This window comes from Nymphalis io, chromosome 18 (assembly GCF_905147045.1).
Source record: "Nymphalis io chromosome 18, ilAglIoxx1.1, whole genome shotgun sequence".
Classification (NCBI taxonomy): Eukaryota; Metazoa; Arthropoda; class Insecta; order Lepidoptera; family Nymphalidae; genus Nymphalis; species Nymphalis io.
Genome location: NC_065905.1, coordinates 6,422,524 through 6,448,136, shown reverse-complemented (window position 1 = coordinate 6,448,136; position 25,613 = coordinate 6,422,524). Strand labels below are relative to the sequence as shown.

General features: G+C 32.3%; 2 protein-coding genes across 2 annotated transcripts in view; one reads left to right on the top strand and one right to left on the bottom strand.

Annotated features, from left to right (window-relative positions):
* LOC126775357 (small G protein signaling modulator 1-like) overlaps positions 1-15,969 on the bottom strand; it is a 117,056-nt gene extending 101,087 nt beyond the window's left edge. Inside the window, exons 1-3 of the mRNA XM_050497228.1 lie at positions 15,862-15,969; positions 10,668-10,777; positions 9,227-9,379 (exon numbers count right to left, since the gene is read on the bottom strand). Of these exons, the coding sequence (XP_050353185.1) occupies positions 9,227-9,379; positions 10,668-10,777; positions 15,862-15,880 (282 nt within the window). The 5' untranslated portion in view covers positions 15,881-15,969. The remainder of the gene's footprint in view (positions 1-9,226; positions 9,380-10,667; positions 10,778-15,861) is intronic.
* Positions 15,970-18,715: 2,746 nt separating this feature from the next.
* On the top strand, positions 18,716-25,598 carry LOC126775624 (vacuolar protein sorting-associated protein 33A). Its single transcript, XM_050497677.1, has 11 exons — positions 18,716-18,935; positions 19,014-19,213; positions 19,774-19,953; positions 20,337-20,457; positions 21,020-21,173; positions 21,557-21,720; positions 21,969-22,139; positions 22,413-22,538; positions 23,347-23,532; positions 24,150-24,273; positions 25,204-25,598. The coding sequence occupies exons 1-11, from the start codon at positions 18,819-18,821 to the stop codon at positions 25,485-25,487; spliced, it is 1,827 nt and encodes a 608-aa protein (XP_050353634.1). The 5' UTR covers positions 18,716-18,818; the 3' UTR covers positions 25,488-25,598.
* Positions 25,599-25,613: the final 15 nt, after the last annotated feature.

The window sequence follows — 25,613 nt, the reverse complement described above, 5'->3', positions numbered from 1 at the left end:
ATCATCGGAACTGAACCAACATGTAAAATTTCAACTCTGTAAGACATGAGGAAGTTGTTCAAATTCAGCTTTCAAGATTTGACCTAAGCAAACATAGCTACTAAAAATAATTTAAAAATTACAACGTAAAAATTAATTTCTATACAATCAGAATACAAATATTTTATGTAAACAAATTGTAACATCGATACATATGTTAAGTTCACTCTTCAGATGACAATATTGCGTGTTACAAACTGCCATTTATCATCCCCCGGATGATATATGAGATTTAAATGGAAAGTCCATTAACGTTGCTTGCGGTTTTCATTAGCAGCGAGCTATTAAGTTCTTGTAAAACCATATTTTTACTATTTCTAACAAAGAGATTGAGATAAAGTGAAATATATGAATAATTTAATGGTAACGTTAATGTCATCCGTACCGTAACCGTAACAGCCTGTGAATGTCCCACTGCTGGACTAAGGCCTCCTCTCCTCTTTTTGAGGAGAAGGTTTGGAGCTTATTCCAACACGCTGCTCCAATGCGGGTTGGTGGAATACACATGTGGCAGAATTTCAGTGAAATTAGACACATGCAGGTTTCCTCACGATGTTTTCCTTCACCGTAAAGCACGAGATGAATTATAATCGCAAATTAAGCACATGAAAATTCAGTGGTGCTTGCCCGGGTTTGAACCCACGATCATCATCGGTTAGGATTCCCGCGTTCTTACCACTGGGCCATCTCGGCTCTAATGTCATCCAAATTACACGAAATGTAATTCGGTCACCAAATGTACTTTATTTTCGAACAATAGAGCATGATATCGTAGAAAGTTTAAAAGAAGTTTTTTTTTTTTATCATACTATATCAATAAACAGCACGCGAGTAATTGTATCGAATATTTTTTTTAACATAATATACTTACGCTAGGTTATATCTCATAGATATATCTGATCAAGTCAATGGTAGGTTGTATAAAAGTAGTTCCTAGTATTTTACTTCATATATTATTTAAGATAAAATGTATCAAATAAAAAATATATATTGTCTTTATAAATATCAAAGATGCATAACTTTATTATTACTACTTTATATAGATCGCGACGTTCTTTGTTTACTCCCTGGACTCAGTTAATCGTACCAATAAAAAGTTATCGTGTTTTTCTTTCAAGTAATTTTAAGTAGGAGCCTTGAGTTTAGAAGTTGGCAATGATACATTGCCGTTCGTCGGCAAATAAAAACGTTGGTCTAGTGTCTGAAATCTTTCCGGATCTGCTACTTTTGCTTGCGTACGCACTTGTGTTATAAAATATGTCAAACAAACATATTGGATATTACATACATATTGAATATATATGTTACTCATAAATAAATAAATAAATATTTTATCATTAATAATTTCGTAGAAATCAAGGCAATGCCTTAAAGAGACGGGAAAGATGCATCTTTTAAGAAAAACCACGAAAACGAGGGGAGAATGTCGCGATAAATTGTTGTTGTAAACGTCAGCCCGGACCCGGAAATGATCGATTACAAATATTTCAATCGAAAAAGGAAGTTAAGATTTCACAGACAAACAGACACAGAGATTAGAAAAAACTAAATAAATTTTTACTCGTCTTAAATTATATCAAATAAATCGTAAAATTTCATATATAAAGTGACGTCCTAAGTCTTAGTATTATACAAACATACAGTATATACATACACAATAACTACAATAATAAATAAACCATATAAGCCAACCCACACAAAGGCAATCCCTCGACAGAGAGAGTAATCGTTCCTTAGAGCTAATGTCTTAAGGTACGCTTGTGATTATTTTTCTTTTAAATTAAGCTAATTGAATGTTAAAACAAACTTCGTTGGAGCAAATCCTGTAAATGGATTAAATTTACTGAATGTAGCAAGATTTTACATTTTATAATTAAGGCTTTTTAATTTAATTAAATATTTTTACTGAAGGCTCTTAGATTATTTAATGGTCACTCACGAATGTACATTTATTTGACCTCATGTTTTATATTCGTTTTTAAAGCACGATATGTATACATTACTCATATTCACGTGGTGGTAAGCCCTCATGCAAGTCTGGGTAGGTACTCATGAAATATTCTAATGTCAAGTAATACTTAGTACTGTTGTATTTCCATTTGAAAGGCGAGTGAAGTCAGTGCCACTCCACGCATAAGAGAAGGCTGTGTAATACTCAATATTTCTAACGGCGCAAATGATCAAGGACTGTATTGATCACTTAACACCAGGCCCACACGGCAAACTAATTTATGTAAAAAAAAAGTATAATTATTAAGCTATTTTTTCACTTGTAAAGCTTTAATTAATTACAAGCAAAATATATGTTCTTCATTTTTTGTAAGTTCAAGATCAAAGCATTGAAGTATACTTTTATTAGCTTTGCCAGCGTTGTACTCCGAAAACGCTCGAATCCTCTTTTATTTGACTTCATCTGTTATGTACAAGTCAAAACTAGAAACAGAATATTAAACCAAACGATTGTGCTGAAATTTTGTACACACTTTTGGCGCTGGTGAAAATATAATAACATAAAACAATTTTAAATATTTGTTTTTAAGATTGTTTTTTTTTTTCTTCAAGTTTCCATAATTTCATATCATAAAGAATTCATAAATATAAAATATTTCGAGATTATAGTAATGTTAAATTTATAGTTACCTAACATAGATAATAAAAAATGTATACAGAAAAAAGATTAGATAAGAAAAATACGCGCTTCATGCATTAGCCTGTTAATCTAAATAAAATCTAGACGCGTGATAAAGTGTCAAGCCAAGTTCAAGCTAACAGAAATGGCGAGCAGCACCGTGGGTAATATTACACGAACCATTTGGAGCCACTTTTGAACCCCTCATAACTCAAAAACTTTTTCACATAAGCATTTTAAATTTGGCTCATATGTTTTCCAAATTTCATAAACACACCGCAATCGGTTATTTAGATATTAACGTCCAAAAATCGTCATTTTTATCACTGACTGATCTATAGATCAAAACTCTAACCAAGTTCCAGATGACCTAGAAAGTTCAAATTTGGCATCCAGATAGGTAGAATAAATCAGAAACAAGATTTTTTTTATCATTTTATTATAATTTTTCAATTAATTTATTCTATTAGGAACCCTTACTTGTAGTGCCTGTAATGTAAGAATCAACAATCAAAATTTATGACAGCCGATCTTTATGTGGATTTTAAGGTCGCTTCACGTGAATATATAGCGAGTGGAATATAACCCTTAATTTTTTTTTAATCCAAACATATCAGTTTTAGTACTTATGACTAATCGACTTCGAGAGCTCTTCCATGACTGTTTTAGTAGGCCCTTAATAATAGTTCGTATAAGAGAACTAGCTAAGTCACAATATATTATCCTAAGTTATAAGAAGGAATGTTATTTTAAGTTGTTATAAAATATTTTATGTTGTTACAAAAAAATTCACGACTGACCATTGAACTTGGCACCCATTTAGATCTCACTTCTTTTGTCGTTGAAGTCAACAACAAAGGCATATATCATAATATTGAACTAGGTTCTCATTTCAAATTTATTTTTATGGCGGAATTTAGGTTACTATAAGTTAATTGGATTTAATAAAATAAAATAACAAAAGATTATATTTTTATTTTATCAACCACCAATTCTGAAAGACCTCAGATCTATGAAGAACCGGCGAAAGACGAAAAATATTTCAATAAAGAGCCGAGATGGTCCAATTTTTTCGCGTTAATCGATGATCACGGGATCAAATCCAGGCAAGTACCACAGAATTTTCATGTGCTTCATTTTTGCTTATAATTCATTTCGCGCTCGGTGGTGAAGGAAAACATCGTGACGAAAACTGCATGTTTCTAATTTCACTGAAAACTTTCTACATGTGTATCCACCAACTTGTAGTGGAGCAGCGTGGTTGAAGAAGCTCAAAAACCATTCTCCTCAAAAGGTGAAGAGCCCTTAGTCTATCAGTGGGACATTTACAGTCTGTTACTTTAAAATAAATAGTCGTATTTTATTTTAAAATAGATACTCTTAATGTAATTAAGTAACAACATCCTTTTCCACTTAGCTTGATCGTGTTATTTTCAACGAAACATTATTTTCAATATTTCTGTAGGTTCTTGGTATATTTTTTTTTTATTATATATATTATAACAATGTTATTGCAGCTGAAATGCTTTTAGTTTTGTAAGATAAATGTACTTCTACTGGGCAAGGACTAACTCTCTTTATGTAGAGAGGGTTTTGAGTGTTTTCGCCGCTCAAGTGCGGTTTGGTAGATAACAATGTGGCAAAATTTTATCTCACACTAGTAGTTTCCTCACGATGTTTTCTTTCACCACCGCGCGCGTGATGAATTATAAACACTTTCAAGAAAATTCAGCGGTGCTTCCCTGGATTTGAACTTTAATCTCGAATTAATCTTCTCTATACATTAACGTGCTCTATTATATCTAACCGCTGGGAAATCTCGACTGTACTCTTGGACACATGTTGAAATTTCGATTTAGACATTGTCATTGGGTACGTTACGGCGGCTACTTACAAATCAATAACAGTAACCTCTCCCTTTTGAGAAGAAGGTTTGGAGCTTATACCACCACCACGCTGCTCCAATGCGGGTTGGTAGAATACACATGTGGCAGAATTTCAATGAAATTAGACACATGCAGGTTTCCTCACGATGTTTTCCTTCACCGTTAAGCACGAGATGAATTATAAACACAAACTAAGCGCATGAAAATTCAGTGGTGCTTGCCCGGGTTTGAACCCACGATCATCGGTTAAGATTCACGCGTTCTTACCACTAGGTCATCTCGGCAATCAACAACAACAAATCAAAAATATTTAAAAAAAACTACACTCCCTTGTAAACGATTATATAGATAGATAGATCTATTTCATTACTTTTCCATATTGCTATTAATACGACTGATATATTTCACGTCAGTTGATAGCGAAGGGAATGTATCGCTTGAGGTGTATTTTTCGAATATTTTATTTTCACCGCTCGAATGAGCCAGAAAATTACCCTGCTACTTCCAAGCTAGGAATTTAACGTAAAATCTGTTGAAATGTAGTACTATAAATTAATTATTTATTTAAATCATTATATCATACATTCATAAACTATATTTAAACTAGCTTCCGTGGACATATTAGGTAGTCTTAGTGTTAAGTCAGGATATAAGCTATCTCAATTATCCAAATTTCCAAATTTCATCCATAAAAAGTAACGAAGATCTATCCATACATACTAACAAACTTTCGCGTTTATAATATTAGTAGGATGGGATTCATTATATTTATTATCCATGGTTTTCTAGTTCGCTTTTAATATTTAAAACTGTATTAAATGTGGGTTTTCAACTTTAATGCTAATATTGTGGCTTTCACCCTCACGTAGAGGCTTTCGAATTACTTTCAAACGAGCTTCCTCTTAGTTTGGTGTAGTAAAACAGTTAGAGATTGACCGAACTAACTTTATATCAGGTTTAATTACATAAAATCGTAATTAATATTAACTATTCGGGTGTGGTTGAAAGTCAACCATTTTTTTTGGACGATATAAATTATCATTTGTGCACGTTTAGCACAATACTTTGTCAAATGATATCAGTTAAAATCCTCTCGTTATACAATAAATACCTACTTAAAATAACATACGTAAACTTTAGACGTGCACATATTTACACGACTGAACAGAAAAAGTACAATACCTGTATCGATTTGGATGTACGATGTATCGTTAGAATCCTTACATCGTCCCAAGTGACACTGGCTATAAATTCATTCATTCGATCAAAGCAGTCGTGTTTTTTTTTTTAATTTTTACTAATAACTATTATAAATATATACTTGGTCATTAAATTTTTTAACATAAAATAATATATTTCTATGTTCTCGTTTAATTGGTTGAAAAAAAATGAGATTTAACTGACTAAAATCAACATTCAGAACAGGGGCCGAATTCTACTAATTTATAACGATTACGATACGTTCCCGATTCAATTCCGATCCAACTTCAAATCATCTGTATTTATTCAAATCGAAACCGAACCAATAATATCTTAATATACACCGTTATGTCAAAATCAAACGTAATTGTTAATTTTATGGCAATAATCGATAATTAAATTAAAGAATAGGAAAATGGAAAAAACGGCAAAAATCTCGCTTCGATTCGATTGCGATAAAGTAACAATTTGTTAGTAGAATTGATCCCCAGCCCAAGTAAATGTTGACAGTCTCGAAGTTCAAAATTACGCAAAATCCTGCCCTTACTATATTTTTGGTAATCGACCGAATATGAAGTATGAGTATGGATAGCTCAATATAATGCGGTGGTACTATATTAATCCATACTCATAGTTTTTTGTCTTGTAAGTTTTCGTGTGTAGCTTTGAATATATTACACTCAAATTGCGTATAAAAAATCAATATATATCACTTAACTAGAAATTAACACTTAACAAACCCAAAAACAAAACAAAGGTCCGATAAATTATAAAAAGCCTTTTGAACTAGGTTAAGAGTCTCAGATCTTGACACGTAAGTCCAGCTAAAGCCTTCTTTAATGCGAACCTTCTTAAACATTCAAGTACTCATAAATCGTTTGTTTCATAATTGAATGCATCAAGCTCTTTGAACATTTCATTTGAAGCCATTTATACTTTTAATTTTAAGCTTTACTGTAGCGAGTAACCTATCAACAGTAGTTGATTAAGCTGATACCTAAAATGCACTCCATTATATTTGAATAATATTCTGTTACATTGGTTCCGTTATTGTGTTTCTTTTGTACTCATTACATAATGTACTTTTACATAATTAGTTTTTTTATTATAGTTATTAATTATTTATTTAAAATTTTAAAAATTTTACATTTTTAATACAAAATAACATATAAACCTACACAAAAAATATCATATTATTGAGAAATTCATTTCATATCAGCAAATCAGCCACCGGATGATAAATGGTCACCACTATAGAAATTGGCGCTATAAAAATCCCTTGAGCTTGTAGTAATACTAGCTCTCAACCTTCAAACCGGAACACTACAATAAATCAAATTTTTATACTTTAAATATTTTGACAAACATATTTGAAACTAAGTTCTAAAAGTTGTAAGCAATATATCATAGCACCCATAATGTACAGTTAATTTATTTCGTAATTAATTAAAAGTCACATTTTTAAAGTAAATGTAACATAAAGGTGAGTATAAGCTAGGCATTTACTTTCTGTTTATAATTCATCTCGTGCTTTTCGGTGAAGGAAAACATCGTGAGGAAACCTGCATGTGTCTAATTTCATCGAAATTCTGCCACATGTGTATTCCACCAACCCGCATTGGAGCAGCGTGGTGGAATAAGCTCCAAACCTTCTCCTCAAATAGGGAGAGGAGGCCTTAGCCCAGCAGTGGGACATTTACAGGCTGTTACTTTATTTACTTATAACTGAACAACGAGCCGCTCTAATGTATCACCGTTTGACGAACCGAACTTCGAGCAACACGCTTGACGTTTCATAACAACTAAATGATAATGAACATAGCTCATCAAGATAAACGCAGCAGACTTCACTTGCAAGTCTGACATTTCAACAAAGAGTAAACGCAAGACACAAAGGAATGCTACAAGTAAACGCTCACTTACCGTGAGCATTATGTCGAACGCAACGTCGAGCATTCACAGGAACGTTACGTTACATGGAAATGTTCGAGAAAATACTCTAGTTTATACTAACCTTAGCTAATATAAACTGCTATCATTTGTAAAACTCTTAAACAAACAATAATTAGTATTTTACGCAAAAAAACCGCAACGATAAAAATACAAAAATAAAATAGAAGAACAAGGAGAACATAAATTAAATAAGTTATTATAAAATGTAGAAAACATTTGTACGAGTAATTCATTTCTTAAATGTTACGTGCTTACGCGTAATTAATTCTTAAAATATTATTAATATACCTTAATTTAATAAACGTAGTAATTGTTTATGAAATTATCTTAATCCTAACTAATATTATAAATGTGAAAGTAAGTTTGTTACGATTTCAAATAGTTATTACGTCGCACCGGTCCGTGCAAATGGGACTCTGGTAAAACCGTTAAACTAATATGGATACTTGTCTCTCACAAAGGAATTTGTATCTTGTTAAACGGTTTTATATTATTGATTAATTACTTACCTGTAATATTTATTTTGTGTCGAGAGAAATAAATATCACTTCATTTTCATTGTCACGTCTTAATTACAAACAACCGAACATCATGAACATACATGTTTTGCATACATGTTGTCAGGAGTGCACAGGAGGATATAGAGTACAAAAGATATGCACAAAAGTCCAGCACATGGATACATAATAAATATGTTATACCTTCGCATATTGTCATACAAGTTGAAATGTGACTCGCCAGTTAATGGCATAATTCAAATATGCATGAATTGCATAGGTTGGTTCTGTATCAACCTGAGAATGTACAACCTCTATAAATATTATAGATAGCACATATATAGACCAGAAACAACACACACAAGAAACATATGTAGAGCGTATCTTGGCAAGTTTTTAATAGGCTAGCTAAGTAGCTAAGCCAGGTTTGGCGAAGAAATTTCGAAGGTGGATTTTGTTCGCGGCTACTGATTTTTATTTAGTTAAATGCATACACTACAGAAGGTTCTGCTGCATTTCATGCAATTTTATTATATCAATACATGCTGGTGATAGAGCTTTGTACTGGTGGTAGAGCTTTGTGCAAGCTCGTCTAGGTAGGTACCACCTACTCATCAGATATTCTACCGCAAAACAGCAGTACTTGGTATTGTTGCGTTCCGGTTCCGGGTGAGTAAGCCAGTGTAATTACAGGCACAAGGTTGGTGGCGCATTGGTGATGTAAGCGATGGTTAACATTTCTTCGGAAAATCTCATACGACTGGTGTGTGGAGCTTTACTGGCGTACACCGCGTAATCCAATACTTTTATATGAATTATGATACAGACTTTTAATGTAGTTTAACTTGACCTAACGCGAAGCTGAAAAGCTAGTTAAAATATAAGTTTCGAAAGAACATAGGCATCGAATGTATGCACATTTATAAATGTGCCCTTGTGGGTGCATCAGCGATGGATGAACGAATAGATTTCTGTCAATAAAAATAAAATGAACAATATCACAAATAATGAAAAAGTCTTACCTTAGCAATTTTGTGCAACAAGGCGGTAGTCGAGCTGGTCTTGAAGAGGCCGAGTGCGCGGCGTCTGAGACCTTGACCGAGGCATGCTTCCACCGCGCCACAGAGTGCAGTCACCCCTCCACTTTCTTCATGAACAAATTTACGCGTAACAGCCTGCCATTACAGTTTGCTATTTAAGAATTATTTAAATCTCCAAAACATAATTTGTCAAAACAGTGTACGACGCTTTATATTATTAACTAACAACTACAATAAATAACGAAGTTTTTATAATTTGTTAATGAACAATAGTTGAAATTTCATGGCTGATGGGACGAAACTGTACAGGTAATTAAAATACTAACTTTGCAAAAACAAACTAAATCAACTATAAAATTACTTTAATCTACCTATTGCGTGTTGTGGTTATTTATATATGTTGCATTTAAATTATAACATATATTTAATCAATCGTTTAAAAATAAGTGAATATATGGGAATACCTACGTATATAAGAAATAATACAATCGTAGATACTCTTACTTAACATTATACTGGTGAAAGCTTCTTTACGTTTAAAGTACTGGAGTACACTTTTCTTTATATAGTATAGGTAGGCGGACGAGTACATGGGCCACTTGATATTAAGTGGTCACCAACGCCCTTCTTTCATACTTCACCAATGCGCCACCAACCTTGGGAACTAAGATGATATGTCCCTTGTGCCTATAATTACACTGGCTAACTCACCCTTCAAACCGGAACACAAAAATACCAAGTACTGCTTTTTTGCGATAGAATATCTAATGAGTCGGTGGTATCTACCCAGACGACCTTGCACAAAGCCCTACCACCAGTAAGAAACAGCCGATATTATTTTATATTAAAACAATTCCAAAATAAAATATACATAATATTATTCCTTAACAAAAACGTAACGATAAGTATCAAGAATGTTTACAAAAGCAGCTCATAATAATACATAAGTATTGAGTACATATAAATATAAATTCAATGAAAACATTCAACAGTAAGGGTGAAATGAGAGTGGAAAATTAAGGGATTCTTTACTTATTGTGTGTGTAGTACTCGACATCTTAGCATATTGGAATTTGATTGTAGTGCTTATTTCTTTGCAAAATCTTAACAAAAAATGTGTACAGAAATCACTTATTAAAAAAAGTTTTTTTCTGTGACAAATATAAACAACCATTAAACGTTTACAATAAGAAAAAATCTTTTTATCAGACTTCAAAAAAATTCTTTGATTTTTTTCGATTGGAGGCCCAATTAAAAAACTCAATATTTCCTGAATCTATACTTGCTTATTTAACTGGTACTGGTGGTTTAATATACTGGTGGTGGTTTATTTAACCATATATGGCACATTTTTAAATAAAAACTTGTCAATATTATAAAATAATAAATGCGCATAGTTTTCAGTAAAATAATTATTATATACCTCTTCCATCAACTGCTTAACTTCTTTCTTCACAGCAGCTATCAATCGATCCTTTTGTTCAGTGCTCGGGTCAGCCGACGTCGCCGGCATCTCATCCGACCCACTTTCAACTGTACAAGAAAAATATATTAAATAAAACAAAATTAGTATACAATGGAACGAGCAGATAATATCCCCGGGGAGTCTATTTCATTCTCCGAGATAGAAAGTATCCAATATGTATACTTAAGATAAAATCTATAATTCTGAATTTCATTAATGTCAGACAACCGACCGATCGATAAAGGGCAAGTAATAATATTGAAAGTTGCGTTTTTTTGGGTTCTTAGACGATAGTAATGTACGTAAAAGTTTCAGATTTTCAAAGAATTAAAAAATCCTATCACAGTTTATATACTATATGAATATTACCGATAAATGTACCTCTGCCAGGCTATACACAATAGGACTAGCTTAAGCGTATGACATGTATAGCCTATTCCAATCAAAGGAGTAAATATAAACAAACCTTAGATTTAAACAGTCCACGCGCTTTGCTAATATAATAGCAATTCTCAATTATGTACTACAAACAGTTCAACACTATTTCACCTAACTATTTATGTCATCATCATATCATCATATCAGCCGAAAGACGTCCACTGCTGGACAAAGGCCTCACCCAATGATTTCCACGTCGGCCGATCTTGCGCTGCCCGCATCCAACGGCTTCCCGCGACTCGTTCTAAGTTGTCGGTCCACCTTTTAGGGGCCTGCCCAAAAGCAGGGCTGCCGGGGACTAGGGGCCGTGGTTTAGTTGCGCGAATCATTGAGGGGATATGCCATAATCGCCACACTTGGCAGACGGGTTGGCGATCGCAGTAAGTTAGTCATAGTACTCAGAGAGACGCTGCTGCCCGTTCTCTGGTGTATATTCCCTCGTGTCGACTTCTACGCCCCCCACGGAATGAGATGGGGTCACCACACGGCTATGTAACTATTTATGTACACACATTTTAATTTTACTTCCAAGCTTCCGATAGCAACCTTACCGAGATTAAAAACCCCATTATTTTGCGACTCCATTAATAATATCATAGATCATTCAAGATCTCGACCAAGAATATCGAGTCAGTTCGAACTGAAGCCCTCTTAATATTTTGTAAAATGCAAATTGAAAGCTCTTTGTAAAACTCAAAATATATACTTACGAGGTAAGTACATGACGACATTATTAAATAATTTAAGTAGGTAGTACCTTCTTAGCGTTGAGTTATGAAACACATCGCGGTATATGAAGAAGAAATACGGAGAGGAAATGTTTTTTTTTTAATTTAATTCGCAATGTTCGATAATATTTTGAAGCGATGCGCAAGGCTAAAAATAAATATAGTTTTCCTATTTCAAATAACTGATTAGTATTCCAATAATCGTTTTGCACTCATAATAAATGTACCTATTTCATTTTACGTTGTAGATAACAAGCGGGGATGTGTTATATTATATTATTTTCTTACTAATCGTACATTATATTATGTATATCTATGATTTATTATATCTCTAAATAGTATAAGACAAAGTCTGCCTTTCTGTATCTCCACTTTCTTTTTCTAAACCATGCAACGGATTTTTATACGGTTTTCATTCACGGAAAGAACGATAAACGAGGAAGGTCATTGTGTGTGTAATTTGTAAATATTTTGTACAAAATGGCTGAATTGCTTACATGGCTAATTCTGGCTAAACCTCAAGAAATACCTGGAAACTATGATAGTACTAGAAAATTTTATTCTTAAAAAGGCCTACAGAAATGTCTGCAATAACATGTGTCTATTTTCTATGATGCTCTCACATTAACTATTTACAATTAATAATTAAATAGATAAACTATTACAAAATAATAAAAACGATTGATTATTTGCCAGTCATTTTCTCCAATTCATTTTATTAATCCTTGGGCATTTAATATAGATTAGAATTATTTTTTGAATACTTTAGAAGATTTCACTCGTTCCCAATTACGTGGAACCAACAAAATCGTTCGCTGCGAACCTGATAAAATAATGACATTGGCAATTAATATTAACAAATTTGAATCTTTGAACAAATTTTAATCTATGTTTCACAATAAAATGACGATTCAATCGAGTCATTAATATTATAATAATATGTGTATTTAGTAAAGACTATTTTATTCAATTAATCAATATTAATATCATGATAAATTTACTATATTATACCTCTCACTGTTTTACATACTCATCCATGCATATACGTAAAAACCCTGTGTGTGTGATGGTTTTATTCCATAGTACCATACTTAGAGAAACGAATTAATTGATAACGCAAACATTAGGTTTTGTCGTAACGTGTACACTTTGATCTGAAATATCTCCTCTTTGGTTAAAAATTCCAAATTCAAATTTATAAATTCATTTATCTGGTACATCTGAGTTTTGAAAACAGTCATTCATTTGTTTTTTCCTCATTATTTTTTTCTTTGGCGTCGCTTATTACCACACAATGGAAAACATGAAATATCGGTATATTTACGAGTACGAGTTCTACCGTGGCACTAGTGCTGCAGAAACAGCTCGAAAGATTAATGATGTGTACGGCGTTGGTGCCGCAAAAGAAAGCACGGTACGTTTTTGGTTTCAACGTTTTCGTTCTGGAAATTTCGACCTGTAGAACCAACCCCGTGGACGGCAGGAGACCAAAGTGGAAATGAAGAATTAAAGGCTATTATGGAAGCGGATCCATCACAAATCACTTCAGAGATAGCTGCTCCACTGGAAGCAAATCGGGAAAGTAAAAAAACTTGAACGATCCTTGTTCCTTGGACGAACCTCATGAATTGAGTGACTCGAACTTGCAAACACGCGACTGCTGTGTTACTTTGCTCAACCGACAAAAGTATGAAGGGATTTTAAATCGAATCATTACTTGTGATGAAAAGTGAATACTGTATGATAATCGTAAGCACTCGTCACAATGGCTGAACCCTGGAGACCCAGCCAAATCCTGCCCTAAACGAAAATTTACTCAGAAAAAGTTACTTGTGAGTTTTTGGTGGACTAGCACCGGTGTCGTTCACCACAGCTTTCTAAAATCTGGCCAAACGATTACGGCAGATATCTATTGTCAGCAACTGCAAACCATGAAGGATGAACTAGCTGCTAAACAACCGAGATTGGTCAATCGCTCTAGGCCGCTGCTGCTTCACGACAACGCAAGACCACACACTGCACAACAAACAACCACTAAGTTAGATGAGCTACAATTGGAATGTCTGTGACATCCACCATCCTCCCCGGACCTTGCTTCAACAGATTACCATTTTTTCCGGAATTTGGACAACTTCTTACAAGGAAAAAAATACAACTCCGATGCGGCAGTCCAAACCGCCTTCAAAGAGTTTATTGATTCTCGCCCCCATGTTTGTTTTAGTAAAGAGATCAATGAACTACCTATGAGATGGAAAAAATGCATAGATAACAACGGTGTTTACTTTGATTAATTAAATATATTTTACAAAGAAAAAAATTGACTTTATATTCCTCTCGTAGAAAACGCCAATTTCATATGTAAGGACCTAATATTTAAACATACAAACAAAAGTTTAAAACCCGTCTTGATAACCCAATTGTTGTAGTGGTCCGATGCCCTCGGATCATACTAGAAGACAAAATTCTTTTAAATGGCCAAAATTTAAAGCTGTCCCGGAAATTGAGGTGATCAATTAGGTTACCACTCTCAGAAATCCTATGGATGCAGCATTTAGCTTCAGTGAAAACAGTGGCATATAATCGTCCCAATCTCGGGTATGTACTATGATGTATGTATGTAACCTAAGCCCAACCCAAAATCGAGAAGGAGTCAGCGAACAGGTGCTACGAAACTACAGATCCACAATAGTGTTTTCTCTTATACTGTCATTGTAGTATCGCGTCACAGCGAAAGCTGGATCTACTGTTTAGTTTGACGATGCAACCGTCCTTTTATACGGAAGGTGAAGATTCATCTACCAACATCAAGTATTACATCAAATTGGCACGAAAAGTAGATACCCAGAGGCAAACGAATCGCTTTTTGGATGCAAAAAGGCGAGGCCAGTAATAGTAGTAATATATAATAAGAAAATACTTGTAAGAAAACTAGAAATAAGCAATGTAACATACCATAGTTGTCGTATAAAATATTTAATGTGAGTGTAATTACATAAAACCGAACACATATTTATTTATTTTATTATATATATATATATATATATATATATATATATATATATATATATATATATAATAAATAAATTTGTGTATATATATATATATATATATATATATATATATATATATATATACACAAATTTATTTATATATATTTTCTTCACACTAGCAAATGTTGATAGACTTCTTCGGATTCAACTTCACGCTATCTCCAAACGTATTGTATAAAGAGTGAACTTGCTTTGTTAATTTTTTTTTTCAAATAAGATTCAGGGTCCATTAGAAAACAAATTTACATTTCTAAGCTATGTTAAACCGAATTTGGATACGCGGATAGTAAGATTAATGGCTTAGTACGCGTCAGCTGCTTCTTTCGGCCTTACGAAAACCTTAAAGACCCCGAATACCCTTAAAGATATTAATCATGTCCTTTACCCATACGTCATTTGTATTAAAACATGCGAGAGCGTATGATATTACAGATATATATGATCAAGCAGTTTCATATAAATAATAATCAATGATACTACTATGCTAACTTCTATTCACCAAAATGTACTCTTCCAAGAAAACGCAAATGATACAGAATAGAAATAAAAATATTTTTTAATTCGAGAAGTATATTTATCATAGAATAATTTAATGTTGAAATGAATTATTTTTATTTTTTGTGAAAACCAGGGAAATTATCATCAACTTTACTAATACTTTACTTTACTTTGTGTATGTAACGGTACGAATACCCGTACATTCAAATGCATGAAACTTTATCGTCGAATATAAAACACTTTTAAACGTCACATGGTCGTACTCGCCCACAACCGCTGTTATCATAATGTCAAAGCGATGTTACACTCCAGCAATTAGAATGTCCTACAAAACGTGGCCTTACTATATTACCATAATATTTACATTACAATAAAAGTGAAATGTGTGCCAATTTATACATAAATTAAATTTTCGTTTTTTATTTATCACAAACATACCTTTATTTTGAGCGGCCATTGTCGTTAAAAGCCGACCGATTGCAGCGCATTATTTACGCGAAGACCCACACATATCTCACTTATCTGGATTTTATTATTCAGAACCGTACAGAACGTGTTTACAACCTCACTGATGGTTGAAAATGGCTTGTTTAGTGGAAAAATCGATGTCGCGCCGCGCGCAGTCGGCAGCTAGCGATACGTAAGTGAATAGGTCCTGAAACAGTGAACATAACTATCTATACGATACTCTACCTACTCTGAAATTCGGGCACGTACCGCACAAAAATATTTGATTGGCTAGATTGCTTAATGATATTACAAATACAAAGCTTATTCTGTACATATGCATTATGCACCTTATATACACATAATCCCGTCCCATATTCTTTCCGGTTTTTATAATGTATTTCGGTAATCTTAACTGTGCTATAGTTCAGAATGATCAGTTGTAATGTAAAATTATTACAATTAAAAAAAAACAAACTTATGTAATTAATATATATTTGGATACATTCGTTTAATTGAATTGTGCATGTTACATCCAGGGCTTCATCACAATGGACGTTTACGGGAAATTCCATTTTTACTTATTTGGCTGTTTAATCATTTAATATCTCTTTAAACATACTAAAAGTAACAAAATGTTTTTTCATTTGGGTCCTTGAAATAAGAGACGTAATGTAATGGCACGAGTACGGTTATAATATACATATAAGGATAGAGATAGGGAACTACAAATGTATTAAATTCGTTAACATGATTATTTCAACTAGACATTGCTTTAAAAACCAACGATTACCTACCATTACTATAAACCTTAAAATTTTATAAACAAATGCCTATCTAAGTAAACATAAATTAAGAGTTTTATTTATTCATCGTTATTTTAAAAACGTTAAAGTATAACAAGATTTGTTAACAAACAAAGCCTTACTGAATACCTAGCTACGTTTTGCGTATATAATTACGGGGTTTTTCCAGTTGTACACTTCGCAAAGAAGCCTAATTACCATATTTCAAAGCCACATAACGTGTCAAAACTTCAAAAGTTTTAGGACTTTTATTTCGTTTTTATTTTCGTATTTTGTTTAGAATGAGATATTAGGTTTTTAATGTTATTTATAATCTGCCCAACATGTTACAAATAATCGGCATATAGCGATAAGCTCAGTATGATATAACAATACTAATGTCGTCTATAAATAAAATGCATTAGGGCAGCGTGGTAAATTACCAACCAACCTCCTTCTCCAAAAAAAAAGGAGAGGAGGCCTTAGCCAAGCCGTTGGACATTCACAGACTGTTACTAACTAACCAGAATTTAATTGTTTAAATTGTTGCTTTTCTTTTACTTTTTCAGGAATTATTATATTGGTGTGTAATGTAAAATATGTGTTATATATAGGTGCCCTTTGTGAATTTCGATTGACATTGGCCTTAAGTTGATCAAAGATGTAGCAAATATAACAGTAAGTAACAGCCTGTGATTTCCCACTGCTGGGCTAAGGCCTCTTCTCCCTTTTGAGGAGAAGGTTTTGGAGCTTATTCCACCATGCTGTAGCAAATGTGATGACAAAAGCAATATCCAGAGTGGGGGGATGTTATATAACTACTAAGAAAAACCACACAAGCCTAATATAAGTAACTCAATGTTAGCTACATGATTACACTCATAAACCCCGTTTTTTTTAAATATTTACAATAATAATTGTAAATATTCTCTAATCTTTCAATTGGTGACATAATCACAGACAAATGTATAAAAATAAAAACCTAATTCTCCAAAAATATTTTGCCAGTTGTAGACTTGTCGCTTAAAATTATTGTTTTTTTTTATAAAAATATGGGGTTAATTCGTAGTACACTGATTAAACTAACGCGATAAACACTAAACAGCAAATGCATTTACATTTATTTCTGTAACGTTATGTAAATAAAACTAAAAACAGACACTATGTATGTATGGATTTATGAAAGGAATTTAATCGTTTTAAATATCAAATAATTTAAGTTTATTACCTAACATTGAACTCACCTGTTGTTATTCTTTAGCTTGGTTCATCAAGCTTATTCACAATAAATATTTTATCGAGTTTTACAACAGCTGCCACCGCGATTATACCTAATCATTTTATTTTATTGCAATAATGCAATATTTATCCTATTATTAATAGTATCTTTTATATACACAAACACCGCTCACGTGACAATAATAAATAACACTAAACAATGTTATAAAATAAACTAAAACATTTTTAGTTATACTTTTACATTATATTAATAACAATATATTAATGTCAAGGAAAAAATCAAGCCAATCAAGAAGTTTAGACGCTCTTTGAATTTTGAAAAAATATTTGAACTTTAAATTACCCGGGAAAAATATACAAAAATGATTTAATTTAAAAAATAAGTCAAATCAAGTCAAAATGAAAAAAATATATATCTGTCAAAACAAAAGAGGATGTGTTATCTAAACTTTGCACTTTTTACTAACGCTAAAAACTTTTATTTCACAAATATTAACAATTTATTGCTCAATTTGCCTTATCAATTTGAAAATGTTTTTTACTTACGCATTAATCCCAAATTATTTAAAGCTATAAACTATCAAAACCTGTACTACAATGTTCAAAAATGATAAAAATTTAAGTTTGTTATTTATGACTAAGTTATAATCTGGTTAATGTCCTGAGACATTAATAAAAATTAAGTAAAAAGTATTGATGCATAAAAAAAAAGAAAATTTTATTATAAAAGGAAATACTAAAGAATTGGCTGTAGGCACAATACTGTTATCTTATTAAATCATACAAGAAAGAATAAAACAAAACAAAATGTCAATGTCATTTGTCATGTTTCTTCGGAAAATGGAAAATATTTTGTAAACGATAAAAAGACAAAGTATACTTAGTAAAAATAAAATAATAAAGATTGATTCAAGTTGGAACAACATGAAGGAGACGAAAATGTGTACTCATTTATCGGGTGGTCGACTAAACGTCGCAATATTACAAGAAACAATGAGAAAAGAGTTATTAAATCTCCTACAATTATGCGAAGGAAAAAAAGTAAATTACTTTACATATAATTATTAAATTATTGAAAATTTATTTTAGAAAAAAGATCCAGTCTGTTAATTATTTCAGGTAATCATTTGGGATGAATGGCTTGCTGGACCAGTTGGTCTTGTAGCTCAATACTCACTATTAAAAGAACATGAAGTAGCTGATATGTTTCCTCTCAGACCAGGCAGTCTGCCTACTATATCTGTCAATCACATCATATTTATTGCTCGACCTAAACTTGTACTGATGGATCTTGTGGCAGATTACATTCTATCTTTAAGGTATATATTTATGTATTAAAAAATTAGATATATACACTGTAATCTGATAGATTAAGAATGGAAACCTAGTCTAAAGAAAGATGGTAGAAGAGCTTATCTAACTCAAATTAATCATTTATAATATAAACAACTTTTAGTAGTTACTAGACAATGAGAACAGTATTATAAAAATGAGATAATATGTGGTTTAGTGTGTGTAAATGTTCATCATCAAGTATTCATTTATGTTACAAGTCTAGTGAAAAATTGAATTCAGTAAGACCAAATAGCTAAAGCCAATGTTGATGAACACAATAAGTACACATAAGAATTATATTTTATTGCCAACCTTCAAAAAAAAATTTTTTTTTCTAAATAATACAAAAGATAACCATCACTTGATATACAATTAACCACAAGTTACAAATAATATATATGTGAGTATCCAATTAAATGTTGGATACACACATATGTAGACACCTATTGAGGATTATTTATCGAAAACACACAATTTTCATAAAAATTTCAGCATAAAATATCAGATGATTTTAAATAGAAATCTCTTATAATTTTTTTAATAGGTCAAAGCAGAGTTCTCGAGTTGAATTTCATCTCTTCTTTGTGCCACGAAAAAGTGAACTTTGTGAAAAACATCTGAAAAACCGAAGTGTATTAGCAAGTCTTTCGCTCCAGGAATTCAAGTGTGATATATTTCCCTTTGACAGTGATGTGATGTCATTGGAACTTCAAAATGATTTCAGGTAACTTAAATTTCCAATCAGAGAAGAAGTAGATATAAACAAACCTTATATTCCATGTGATTTTCTAATATTTCTGCTATATCATGCATTACAAATAGTTCTTGATTAATATATCTTTATTTATAAAACAATTCTACTCAATGGATTTAAATTTCACTCAGTGGAATTATTTAAAAAAAAAAACACTCAATATTTTTATAGGTCTGATATCAACTTTGTGGACATTCAAAATGCACATTTTTTCCAGTCTCCATATTAAATATCATGAATGAATAAATGTCAAAGTATATTGTATATTTTATAAATTGATCTTTACCTTCGTATATATATACTTCAATTAAAATATCTCTTTTGGTATATTTACTAAAATATTTTCATTTCAGGGAAAATTATTTGGAAGGAGATCCCACATGCTTATATAATGCGGCACAAGCACTCCGTACTATACAGCATTTGTATGGTATAATTCCTAGAGTTTATGGAAAAGGGCAAGCAGCTAAACAAGTGTGGATAATTTATTAGTTTATAATTAATTTTAATTGAATAACTATTTTGTTATTAAAGACAAACAAACAATAGGCCACCTGAAGATACCTCCACTCATAGAAATTAGCCTAACAATTCTTACACCGTGAATGCTAACAATGGGACTTAGGATGTTATAACCCTAGTAGTCCCTTCCGCTGTCTCACCCATGCTTCAAGCTATTGATATTTGCTGGAATACCTGTTCATTGTTTGTCTGCACAAAAAAGGACTTTATTGGGTGGTAGGACTTTGTGCAAGCCTGTCTGTGTAGATATCTCCCGCTGATCAAATATTCTATCACCAAACAGCGATTTTCAGGATTCTTGTGTTCCAGTTTGAATAATGAGAAAGCCAGTGTAACTAACTTTACGAGGCAAAGACAAACAACAATTTAGTTGCCAATGCTGGTGGCAATATGCCACCAGGCAATGAAAGGGATGGTTAAAAATTCTTACAATGCCAATGATTATATCAGGTAGCCCGATTGCCAGTTTTTTTACCAAATACAGTTAAAACCATATATATATTTTTATATGTAGGTCTGGGATCTTCTCTGTCGCCTGAACAAAGAAGAACAAGGCACAAGTCCACGGGGTGTCACCACGTCTTGTATCGACCAGCTTCTGCTCTTAGATCGAGCTATAGACTTTACCAGCATCATGTCTACTCAACTCAACTATGAAGGATTGATTGGTAAGGACTCGCTAAGTTAGCAAATATTTATAAAATTTAATGTCACATTATGTATATTGTTTTTTAATTTTTATTTCATGCAATTTCTATGGAAAAGGCAATTAGTTTTTCTAACGGGTTAAATTCGAATGTATGGAGGGACCAGTATAAATGGTAGTAGGAGGCCCTTTTTACGTCGTTTTGCCCCACTCTCCTCAGTTTGCTATTTGGATTACGTTAGAAAATCTAATCGCATCCTCAATAGAATTTGCATGAAATAAAAACAGTAATTTCTTTTTATTATATAGTGCTGTTTATTTTTATATTTATTTATTGGTACTTATATCAATATGTATACATGTTATTTTTATTTTAATGAATGTTTTTTTTGCCATTTAAAATAGATGAACTATACGGTATAAAGAGCACAACAGCTACATTCCCCGGTCACAAGTTCGTGAGCCCCGACGACGCGAGTCCCGAAGTGACTGCACGTGAAAGAAAACGCATCATACTTAACTCTGGTGAGGAACTGTTCACGGAATTAAGAGACTGTAACTTTACTGTGGTGAGTGTCTATCATAGTCCTTATATTATCTGTTCCAAATGCTTTCAAGCATTTTAATATCACAAGCATATTTTCCGAGCATGTCTTGTCTTTTAATAAATTTCGATAAATATTAACTATAATTTAAATTTCGTCGTCATGCTGCGTTCCATTCCACAAGATGCCACCTCAACAGCATTTATAACAGATAACACAATAAATCATAATTACTCAATGAATTTTAACATTTTAAATTTTCTTTAACCTAGGTTGGAGCTGCGTTATCAAAGAAAGCTCGCGTTATCAAAACTCAGTTGGACGAGAGGCACAATGATAAATCAGTACAGGAGATAAAACAGTTCGTTTCACGCTTACCACAAATGTTGGCCAATAAACAATCACTGGCCGTGCACACTGCGATTGCAGAGTATATTAAAGAGGTAATAAAAAATTATATTAGTTTATTTATTTATTTATTAAGGATCTCCAACAAAGGATACACACTTACAAGTACATTACATCGTGGAATAATATTTTAAAATATGTGTGCTCCTTCAATTAAAGGAGACCACAGCCAGCACATAAATAATGACGAAACAGAAATTTAAAAAATTATAAACTAAATGTTACATAGTTCGAGAATTGTCTTTTTAAAGTTTATCGTAATAGATATTTACTTGCTTATTCTAAACATTTATTATTATTATTTTCAGACTACAGATTCATTTGAATTTCACGATACAATACAATGTGAAGAGGATTTTTTAAACTGCATTGATAATGAAAAAGTATGTCCGTTTATAGAAGATCTCATTGCTCAAAAGGCACCTTTAACTAAGGTAAAACTTTCATTATATAAATAATATGCTACAATATATTACAAATATTAGATTACGTAAAAACTTGTATTGTATGTTTCAAATATAATTAAGATATAACCTTTCGAAACTAACTTATGCGATTATCTTGAATAGCGTTAGTAAAAACGTCGACCGAATTCAATCAAATAAATAGAATTAATTTTTATTATAAAATTGATACAAAATTTCTGTAATGTACAATTCTTGAAATGTGCATTAGATGTATAAACGTTTAAGTAAAACAAGTACTTATATATTTTCAATAAATAGCAATAAAAAGATATAATTTATCATTTTACAAAAAGGCACAGTGAATTTATTAGAGGTTTCTCTTTTCGCTTTTACTTTATAAAATGCACTAACAAATTCTACTCTATTCATAGCCCAAACATTTTTCTTATTCAAACGGTACAACAATCTACTTTCATAAGTATTTCTCGAACGCGACTCGTTTTTTCAAATTCATTTTTGCCTTGATATATGATAAAATAATATAATACAAAAATAAATTACTTGTATTGCTAACCGTACTTACAGACGTCAATTAATGTTATACGACCGACAACCATCTCCTCAAAAAGAGGAGAGGAGGCCTTTAGCCCAGCAGAGGAACATTCACAGGCTGTTACGGTTACGGTTACGGACCGACAGCAGAATAGTTCCAATATTATCGTTAGAAATGGAACGAATCGAATACATACAGATAAAGAAATTAACAATCAAATCGTGTTTTTTATTCGTTTTTTTTTTTTATTTGACTATGACAAAGATGTAAAATACATTCTAGGTCCTTCGATTGATCTGTCTTCAGTGTGTGACTGGATCAGGATTAAAACCGAAAGTGTTAGAATATTACAAGCGAGAACTCGTTCAAGTATATGGACTTAATACTTGGCTAACTCTCTGCAATCTAGAGAAATGTGGTCTGCTGAAACCGCAGACCGGGACCCGACAGTACGCTGTATTGAGGAAGGTTAGTTTCATATTATATATATAGATATGGTGTAACTAAGAGTAAGAAGAATAGTCAATGAATATTCGGGCAATGGCCATTTCTACTCTTGAACGTTCAGTGGTTTATTGCACATCTATGTGACAGATTTACATCCAAACATGCGGATACTGTCACGATGTTTCCTTTCACCCTCCATCTCATAATTACAGGCACAAGGGACATAAAATCTTAGTTCCCAAGGTTGGTGGCGCATTGGCTAATGCCAATGTCTAAGACGTTGGTGACCACTTACTATCAGGTGGCCCATATGCTCGTCCGCCTTCCTATTATATAAAACAAAATCTCGATATAAATTACAAGCATTATATATTATACACTATAGGCAAGTGCAAACTACAATTGTTTTTCTTTAATTAAACTCGATATTTTCGATGCATATTAATGTGATTTTCTCTGTCCGTTCGTATCAACCGCCATTAGAGCCTTACAGGCGTAGACATAGACTGACCGTCAAGAGTCCACTATTCATACTACAATATCTATCTTTGAACATGCAATCACCGGTTAAGATTCACGCGTTCTAACTACTGAGCCATCTTGGGCTCTCTTATAACCCTGAACATATTTTTTTCCAGACTTTACATCTCACTATAGATGAATCGGATCTAGATGCAAAGGAGAAAAGTTATCTCTCTAGCAAATACATACCTTTGACTGTACGTCTGAGTGAACACATTGCTAAAAATAAGGGATGGTCAGGTAATCATTATAGGTTTTTTATAATTAATTAATATTTCTTTATGATTTCATATATGGAAAATATTGATGGACAAGTTCATAAAACTGTACCGTAAATGTTTACCCTTTTTTTTAAGTCTACATCAAAAGCCAGTAATCATAGCTTTAAAAATATAATCATTTTGTCAGATATACATATTCTGGAGGATGCTGTTAAAATTTACATACAATACAACATTTAAACTGATAACTTCTAATCTTGATTGAATCATGATCTTTCTAAGTTTGTGAGGATGGATGAATGGATTTTTGTTAAGTTTTTTTCATTCAAAATCTACTGAATGGATGTGGATGAAATATGAAATAAAGATAGCTTATACCCTGACATATCACATAGCCATACCTAACACCTATCAAAGTTTCCAGTAACTAGGTTACTATTTTAATTAGTTTGGAAGTTGGAAGTATTCAGACTCCCATAAAAGCACACGAACCATTGGTCCAGGCTTGAACCCTCTCCCTATTAATCTGATTCGCATTCCATCAGATCATAAGAGTGTATATACTCACCCTCACAAAGTGCACATTCTAGTGCAGTTTGATATATTATTTTCCTTGATAATCTTATTTGAGTTGACTATACCTTATGAGGCATTACAATGACCAAAATTTGGACAATGTGATTTCATACATCTATAAAATTGACTTGAAAATAATAATTAGTTTAACAGCAATTTTCATTATTTTAAACAACAGTGATATTATAAATAACTTTTTACTTATTAAATGTTATCAGAGTTGCAATAGTTGGTTAAAGTCCAATTAATCCTGTGACGGCATGACTCATGGAAGGCAAAAAAATAATTGATGACTTGTAATTGTTTCCTCATTAAATAAATTCACTAATTAAACTACATAACTTTAAACAATAGTTAAATATTATTTTTTTAGGTATAGCAGATGTGTTAGGTTCTCTTCCTGGTCCAATGCTAGATGAACTACAGAGTCTGCAACCTCGTATGATCCGGCGCAACTCCATATCTAGTGAAAACTCATCATCTATAGAAAACCCTAAAGTTATCCTCGTTTTCTTTATTGGTGGCTGCACATACCATGAGATATCCGCATTGAGAAGTATCAGCCAGCAGGAAGACTCTAATGTGGAATTTGTAGTGCTCACAACTAAATTAATTAATGGCAACACTTTTATTGAAACTTTAATGGAAGCTGAATAATCTATGTTCAATTATAACTTTTTATTTAAAAAATTATATATTATAAAAAAGTAATAAATTATCCTTTTATAGTTGTTCATTGTAACTACAACTAAAACAAAAATAAATACATTCATGAAAGAGTAT

Bases quoted from the DNA above. Each gene is read 5' to 3' on its own strand.
- LOC126775624 (XM_050497677.1), top strand. From the start codon at position 18,819: ATGAAGGAGACGAAAATGTGTACTCATTTATCGGGTGGTCGACTAAAC. The intron at 19,214-19,773 runs GTATATATTTAT...TTTTTTTAATAG, and splicing joins GATTACATTCTATCTTTAAG to GTCAAAGCAGAGTTCTCGAG. The intron at 21,174-21,556 runs GTAAGGACTCGC...CATTTAAAATAG, and splicing joins CAACTATGAAGGATTGATTG to ATGAACTATACGGTATAAAG.